At 42.0% G+C, this 8,738-nt stretch overlaps 1 protein-coding gene across 13 annotated transcripts in view; it reads left to right on the forward strand.

The window, feature by feature from the left end:
- The window catches only part of Ssbp2 (single stranded DNA binding protein 2), a 249,609-nt gene extending 243,137 nt beyond the window's left edge, over positions 1–6,472 (forward strand). For 7 of the 13 annotated variants that reach the window (XM_029544071.1, XM_029544070.1, XM_029544073.1 and 4 more), the window contains one exon: positions 5,890–5,919. In XM_029544071.1, the coding sequence (XP_029399931.1) occupies positions 5,890–5,919 (30 nt within the window). Of the gene's footprint in view, positions 1–5,889 lie in introns of all 13 variants that reach the window. The other 6 variants (XM_021208226.2, XM_021208230.2, XM_029544067.1 and 3 more) reach the window with 3 other exon arrangements.
- Positions 6,473–8,738: the final 2,266 nt, after the last annotated feature.

Below are 8,738 nucleotides of genomic sequence, written 5' to 3' on the forward strand. Positions count from 1 at the left end.
TGTGTGTGTGTGTGTTTTGTGTAGTTCTGGCTGTCCTAGAACGTCTGTTTGGACTAGGCTGGCCTTGAACTCACAGAACCCTGTCTGCCTCTGCCTCCCGTGTTGTCTTATGTAGTGCTGTCTTGTGTAGTACCGTCTTGTGTAGTGCTGTCTTGTGTGTTTTTATTTAAAGAAGTTTTGGCTGAATGCTGTTACTACAGGACATAGAAAATCTTATTTTTTCAGAGTTGAATGGTTTTTATTTTATAGTCATCAACATAGAAATGTATTTCACATACATATGTGATAAGAGATAGCTGGTGTATGTTTAGGACCATGTCATAAATTGTTGGAAGTCTGTCAAAATCAAGCAAAAGCCCATTTAATCTTTTTTTTTTTTTTTTAGCAACCTAAGGTCACCAACTCAAATGGAAAAATTTTAAATTAGACAATCTCACATGGTGATAACTATCCTAAGATATACTAATTTGACACTTACATGCTAGTGAATGACTGAAGGCAAATACTAAGTTTTTGTTTTCCATAATTAAGGCATCCTGTGTATAAAAGCATAAAACTTGTATATGTGGCAAACAGTTCAAAACACATAAGGCTGCGCCTGTGCTGTGCTGGGCCACCGTAGTGTGGTGCACTGAGAAGTCTGCACGGCTGTATACAGCCAGAGCTGCAGGAAGCTTCATGGAGCATCCTGCCCGAACACTGCCAGAGCTGCCTGCATTCATTCCATGTTTGCTTTTGAATTTGCATTAATTTTTGGTTATTGTATATTCAGAAAAAAAATTGTCCTCTTGCTAAATCCCCCTGTGTTTGGTGCATGGCCCTACCTGGATTCACTGCCCAATTTGTGAAGCTGTGAATTATAAGAAGCTGGAGCCCAGTAGGATGGATCAGGAAAGGCAGGACTATGGAGAGACGTGAAGTTGCAGTCAAACAGAAGAAAGGAGCTGCAGAGTACAGAGACAATGATAGTGTACAATGTAGTTCACAAAGGCCAAAAGGAAGAACTTTGTTGTTTGCACTACAGAAAAATGGCATTATTTAAGGATCTAGGTGTAGTTAGCCCCATTTGAACATTCTATAATATAGCATCAAAATATCACATGGTAATATAAGTAACTGTTGTGTCACTTTTTAAATTAAAATATTTTAAAATAAATCCTGGGATTGATATAAATTGGGTGTTTCTAAGATAAGAGGCATTATTGATTAGGGATTAAAAGTAAACCTTTTGAAATTAGTTCCACATGACTTTAACTAAGGGCATGGTCAAGAGGCACCCTCTCCTCTCCCCCTTCTCATATGTATCAGAGCTACTTTTCTTGACCCTTAGAAAGGGGACACAAATTCAGTAAGCCCTTCCTTCAAGGGAGCAGAGAATCAGAGAGCAGACCTGTGAGCAGAGTAACACCGACTTGCCCTTCAGTCCTAGCAGAAGAGCCAGTCCACCTGGGTGGGTGGACTCCCAGAGTGGGAGGAGCTTCATTGCCAAGTTAAACTACAGGGTGGAGTTGAAAACGAGGCTCTCTGAAGCTCCTCCTCCCCCTCTTGCCCCAGAAGGAGAGTTCACCAAAGGGAAAAGAGCTGATAGCAGCTGAAGACACTGCACCCCTTCCTGGGTGATGGTTAGAGACTGAGCAGAGAGAGAAGTGTGCCCAGTCCTGCTGACTGCTTGGTCCTCCGGTCTGTCCAGTAAGGAGAGTTCTCCTACTGCAGCTGGTATCCTTGTTATCTGTGGCTTGCTTTATATTACCACGGTTTTTATTGTGTAAGGATGTCATACGATACGTTTGGTCAAATCTGTCCCCTCAATCCTTCCCCTCCAATTCTTTCCTGTCCCCCTCCCCCACTTCTCTCTGCCAGTCCATATGTTCTGTTGTGGAGTCCATTGAGTGCAGTTCGTGTTGCCTGTATATAAATGCCACCACACTTTTTTGTTTATATATTTTAAAGTAGACCAAGCAGTGAACGGAGAGAGAACAATAGAGAAAAAGATTCTGTGCTTACAAGCACAGGGTTTAAGGACAAGGTAAAATGAGCTATCTCTAGTGACTTTATTTGTACTGTAACTGAGAAAACGAGAAACTATTTAGTAAACTCAAAAATAGAAGCTTGACAGTCCAGAGTCTGGAGTTTAAGGCACAGAACAGGAAATGTGTATGCTTAGCAGTCTGCCCTTGGAGGCTGCCATTCTCACCCTAGAGGTTAAACCAAAAGGCCAGAGAAAAAGGGAATAACTGTTTAGTGCTTGCTGTATACTAGATAGTAACCATTCTCTCCCGACATGCTACTTGACTTAATTACATCAAGACAAACATGCCAAAATCCACAAAGCTAGCACTGCAAGCATGATTGGAAGGGCCAAATGAACAAAACAAGACTCCTTTCAAGAAACAAAGCTGCCCCCTAGTGTTCACATGCTATAAATACTTGCTTTAGGTGGTGCAGATACAGGAACAGCTCATACAAAAGAAAGCAGTTGGATTGATTTGGAAGAATGTTTCCCTATGCCCTTAGTCTATAGCCAGATTAGCTGGTGTGCTCTTAGTACTGCAGTATGCAATAGTGACATGCTGACAGCCAGCCCTTCTACCTTGCCTGTCCTGTCCACTGCTGCTTTTGTTGGGAAACCATGGAAGCGCAAGTTTAAGTGGTCGCATCAACATTAAGTTATTTCATGTTATATTCAGAGGAACATAACTACTCCTTATTTCTCATTAAGAAAACAGAATATTTATAGAAACTGATACTTAGAAAGTGTTGTGATCTAAAGTATCCTTCGAGCAGACTTAGTGACTGTTTAACGGATGCTGTAGAACATTAGCTAGGTGATGGAAGGAAAAGACTCCACAAGTTCATACTAGGACCTGCTATCTCAAAGTATACTTTAAAAAACAGACAAAATAGGTATATATTTAAAATAACATCTTTGGTTCTATCCCCCCCCCCCAAGCCAAACGAGAGTGCTGTCACTATCTGCAGGGCCATTTCACCCTCCTAGAGAGGCAGGCTGACTGGACAGTTGCAGACAGTAAGACCTGACGTCACAGCATTGTGGTATAAAGCTTAGAGTATGTCGTGTGTCGATGCAACAGCGCAGCACAGACACTGATGTGAGTCCACACCATACATCAGGGAGAGTGTCTCTCACTCACCTGGCGGCCTGTTCAGCACTCACGTCTCCTTTCTTCTGGGAAATGCAAGCCACATCCTCAGTGCCCTGAAGAAGGGATCCATGCACATGCTACTTCTTCTGCTTGCGTTTTGGATCTTTCCTAGAATTTTATAATTCCCTTTAGAGTCGTTTTCTTGAAACTGTTTCAGTAATAGAAACGGGCAGTGAGCAGTCCGTAGCCTTACAGGGACTTGTAACACATTCCTAGGTATGCCGGGCAGGAGTGCATCCTGTTGGTCTGGGCCAGACAGAGACCTGTTGCTTAGCAGTTGTGTGTTCCACTCAGTAGTTATTCCTTATTAGGTTCTAGAAAACTCTGAGTTTGATTTCGTGGAGCTGATGCCTGACCCTCGGTTTCTCGAAACCTGATAACTTTCTCTCACTTTCTTTCATGGGAAAAGTGACTTCTTCTAACTTCCTGATATATCAACAATGTTTTTCTTTTCTGTAAGATTTCTCAAGACATTTTATATACCACATTTTAACAAGGACTCCTGCAAAGGGCTTATAGCAGCTAATAAACACTTGACAACAGAGCATGTGAACATGAGCATCATTAAATGACATATATTAGAATGAAAAGTATCTATATTGTTCTCTAATGTCATGTGATACATGAGTAGACTGCAATGATACTTAGGAAGAAAGGACTATAGAACGCCCGGAGTCCAGATTGCCCAGGCTGCATATTCAGTGGAAGGTTGTCTGGAGTTTTACCAGAGATTTCCGGAAGCATGCCCCCACCCACCCACCCACCCCCCGCCTCCCCGTTTCCCCCCACCCCACCCGCAGGGAGCCATCCTCTACCTCCAGGCTTCAGTCATTGAAAAAGTACCATTCTGCAAAAGCCTTTATTTTGAAATAATGCAGGTGACATCCATGCTAAATGCATGGGAATTTTTACTTCTGAATTTTTCTGTAGCTACATTTCAAGAACTTAGAAGCCACATGTGTGTGGGACCTGTTGTGCTGGCCAGGATGGAGTAGAGTGTCCATCAGCACAGGTTCTGCTAGACCACATGAGGATAGTCCTGTTCTTATGTCAGCTACAGGATTGTGGAACGCATGCCTTAAACTTCTCTGTGCCCATTTTGCTGTAGAGGTGCACTCTCATCTTTCCTTATTGTTTGTTTTTGTCTCTGAATATCACTGTGTTCTATACTTTATATATAGCTATATAAATATATGTATGCATATATATGTATATGTATGTATATATATATATATATATATATATATATATATATATATCGTGTGACTGATATTTAGTCCCAGGCTGAAGTCACTGGTGATGTGAAACCTTGTGTGTCACGTTGCCATGGAGTTGGGTTTGCACATTTCAGCACAGGGAATTCCTTATATACAATGGGGATGGTGGTGGGTTTTTTTGACTTGCTTTTTTTCATCCTGCCCCCCCTTTTTTTTCTGAATTGAATGCATTTTTTTATTCATTGAGATTTTAATGCAATTATGTCATTTCCCTCTGCCCTTTCTTATTGCTCAGTGTTCCCTACTATCCAACATAGAAGTCAGTTAAGCTACTTAACTAAGCTTCTTCCTTCTACTAAAACAGAACTCAAGGCTAAATAGATTCTCCTTGATGTAGGCAGTGTTAAAGACTGAACAGCACCCCTGTGCCCGGCTCCCTTCCCCAGGCTCACCTCCTCCTGTGACTCTACATTTGCTCAGAGCAGAGGACTGCCAGCTGAGCCCTGCACTGTTGCTCGCCCACCTGGGGAGCTCTTCCCATTGCAGTTCACCTGAACATGCTGCTGTGCTGTAGTCTTATCCCAGCTTGCTGGGATTCCTCCACTTTCTCCTTCTACCAACTTTCTAAAAGGTTATGTCCCACTGACCACATAGCCACAGGTCTCTTACTGGATTCCTCAGTGTGGATGGAGCCTATCCTTTGGACTTTGCCCATCTCTCATCCTGAGATGAGATGGTCAAGAGCTGTGCTGTGCTCAGTGGTGGCCTCAGCCAAGTCACTTGTCAATCTCATCATACTGTTATGCTGAGTTTTGTGTACTGGATTGATGCTGGAGTCCTAGTCGTGTGTGTGTGTGTGTGTGTGTGTGTGTGTGTGTGTGTGTGTGTGTGTTCCTGCATGTGCATGTGAGTGCATGTCTGTGTGTGTATGAGGCTTCTGTGCTAACACAGTGGAACATCTGGTGTTGTCACAGAGTCAGCAGAGCTGACAGTTGCTCATGACTCCTTACATAACTGTTCACTGAGCACTTTCTGTGTGTTGAATCAAGTATACAGTTGAAGGATTTTATATTGAATCCTCCCCAAAGTGCTTGATATTGTCAGAAAGGCTGTTACAGGGGAGAAAACTGAAGGAGAGTTCAGGGAAGTCCCCCACTCACTGGGCTATATATAGCAAAGGCTAGGCCTCACACTCTTCACTGTGATCCGTCCTTGAACTGAAGTTGTCCAGATTGTTACAACTGTCTTCAAAACCCTCACCTGGCTTGGAAGGAGCGTCTGCGGACTGGATAAGTATCTAGGTCCTGGGAAAGAATCAGCCTTTGTAGAGGAAATAATTTCACATTTTAAACTAAGTAAAGCCATATAAACTGGCTTGTTACAGTTCCTTATTTTCCTGAGGTTAAAGGTGTGTGCTTAATTGTTCATAGACCCTAGCATCCATCACGTGCCTGTGTGTCAGAACCATGCTGCCGTCCCTGTTAACCACTGGATTCTCTGTCCTGTAGTACTCCCCCAGCATGACCATGAGTGTGTGATCCATTGCCGCGTCTCTCATGAAAACCATCGTGAGTCAGCTCATCACAGAACTACTACGGAAGAAAACTACTCGTCGTGTACAGTTAGACAAAGGAATCTCAGACAACCAGACCACCTTTTAGTTCCTGCTCTCTCCCCTATTTTGAGAAGAAAGCGGGTCCAAATGTGATTCAAGCAACTGTACGGCGCGGCACATTAGCATTGCCCCCAACTGAACTGCGATGATTATCTGTGTGTATGTGTGGGGAAGAGAATGCATCGTATATGCAGATCTGTATGCACATAAATGCATACGTGCATTGACCACAGGACATTGTAAGATATTATCACATGACATCTTAAGTAGAAGTAAGTAGGGACTTTTATTCCATCCTTTTTTTCACGTTTACATTTTAATTATTAAAGGTTGCTCCTGCCCTTCCCCAACTATTTTGTGCTGTGTACATCACTGCTTTATATAAGTTATTTTTTAAGGTGAACTCAGATGTTATGGTTTTGTAAATGTCTGCAATCATGGATAGGAATAAAATTGCTTATTTGAGAGCTTTCATTCACTGTGTCTGAAGCAAGTTGCCTGTGAGCCCCAGATTGTACCAAGTAGAGACAGTGTCTTCATCCTCATGTCCAACCAGACATTCAGTTACCTTCTGTGCAAAGTAGGGTGGTGCTTCGTGTATGAGGAAAACACTTCAAGGAGAGCTCGGCCAGGGCTTCATACAGTACACTTCTGCAATGACTGCTTTAAATTGAGTTCTTTCTTGACTTGTGTATCTTAGATGATGCAGAACTCATTAGCTAACTCAAATTACTTAAACTGCAGCAATAAAGTGACATGGGTTATCATACTTTTAGCACACATTCTCTCTTAAACATGATAAAATCCAAAAGTGATAACAAAACCTCTTGTTTGAACTTACAGCTTCTCCCAGGGATCTAGAAGTAAATGTTTAATAATATACAGTGAGAAATGCTGTTGTATGTTTATTCAGATTTCCTATGATCATTTCTACAGACACTTTAAAACAGACAGACATACTGACATGATTCAGGCTTTCAGCCCAGAGAGCAGAAGATGAGAACACTAGAGGATTCTGCAGTGTTTCTGGTTTCACCCACCCAGTAGCTTGCTTGCTGGAGCAGAACTGATGGGTACCTGTCTGTTCTGTCGTCCCTGCTCTCAGGTGGCGGTATACATGCCCTGTCTGCTCTGTTCTGGGGTCAGAGGGCTTGCACCAGGTGTCAGATTATCTGTGTAACTTGTGTTGACTGCAGCTGGCTAGATCTCCATTTTGTGTCTGACAGTTCAAAAGGGAGTAAAGAAACAGTTTTAATTATCTCCCTATGAAAGCGCTCTACTACATGACACTTCCCAGATCTTTGGAATTCTGTTTAATCCTATATCCAAACACCAAATCCCAGTAGAAAAAGCATAGAGAGTCTATTTTATACTTGGAAAGACAGCTCTGCAACCCTTTCTGTTCTAATTGAGATATAAACCACCACTGATCTGTACCCTGCTAGAAGGTACTGCCCAGTCTTACAGAAGAGGACTCTCCCTTTCCCTGTGGGACTGTATCATAACTGAACATGTTGACACTGTTTGCCTGCTCTTGGTTCTAGACAATTGATTTCTCTCAAATCCACATTGATTCATTCTTCCTGAAAATGGAAAATGTTAGCTGGGCATTCCAGGGATGCTGGGAGCATAGAGGATAAAAAAAGATGAACTAGCTGTACACTGCAGATCTAGAGAACAGTATATGAGTCATAGTTTATAGCACAGCGTCAGCCTACAACTGTACCAGAGAGCAGTCAAGTACTAGCCAGCTACAGGAACCTGTCACAGCCGGCTCACACAGGAAGTCCATTCCCCCGAGTAGCTAGTGGCGGAGTCACTCCCTCTGACTGTACAGAGTTGAACTGTGTTCAGTGGGCTGGGTCTCCCAGCCCTTCCTCTGCTCGCTCTGCTCTCTATCCCGCCTGGCCTTCGTCTCTGTCATTCGTCTTCTGAGAAGGGAAGCAAATGATTCCTACCACTCGTAGAAGTCATGAGGCTAATTTTACTTGGGAATCATAGAATATAAATGACACAGATGGCATTTTAACAATGATAAAGTAGCATCATGTGCTACTTCTAACCTGTTTTGTTTTTTTAAAAAAGTAAAATGGTTTTGTTTTCATTTCCTTTCTTTCTTGGAACTCAGTTTAAAAAGAAAATACCTGTTTCCAATTTTTAAATTCTTGAAAAGCTGAAAAATTATTTTTAAGACAAAACTATGTTCTCAAACAGGAAAATAAAAGAATGCTTAATTTTTATAGCCAGATAACTTCTGTTACCTAAAGGGTAAACATTATAACTATATTGATTTTATGTAGACCTTAATTATTTAACTTTTATTGTTTTTCTGGTAAGAAAATCCAACATTGTCATGCATTCTACCACTGTTGCCACATTCGTGTTGTCTTGATGTATATGCTGCTTGCCAGAGCTTAGTTTTTTGTATACTTCAGCCCATAATAATGAAATCAGCAGTACTCACATATATTGGGCGTGGCATGCACTCATAAAATGTGAGAATGGGCAGCAGGTGTGAGCCTGCATCCTGTCACTCCTCCCTGCCCTCCCTAACATATCAATGTCTGAAAGTTCGTGTCACTCTAAGTCCTGTATGGTTCTTAGCCACCTGACTTTCTTACTGCCAAGATGCCCAGTGTAAAAAAAAAAAAAAAGGCTTTGATAATTTGATGGACAAATTACCCCTTTTTAAAAAACATTCCAGTTTGGGTTCAATTGCCAGTGAACAGGAATTTTACAGCT

Source organism: Mus pahari, chromosome 11 (assembly GCF_900095145.1).
Source record: "Mus pahari chromosome 11, PAHARI_EIJ_v1.1, whole genome shotgun sequence".
NCBI lineage: Eukaryota > Metazoa > Chordata > Mammalia > Rodentia > Muridae > Mus > Mus pahari.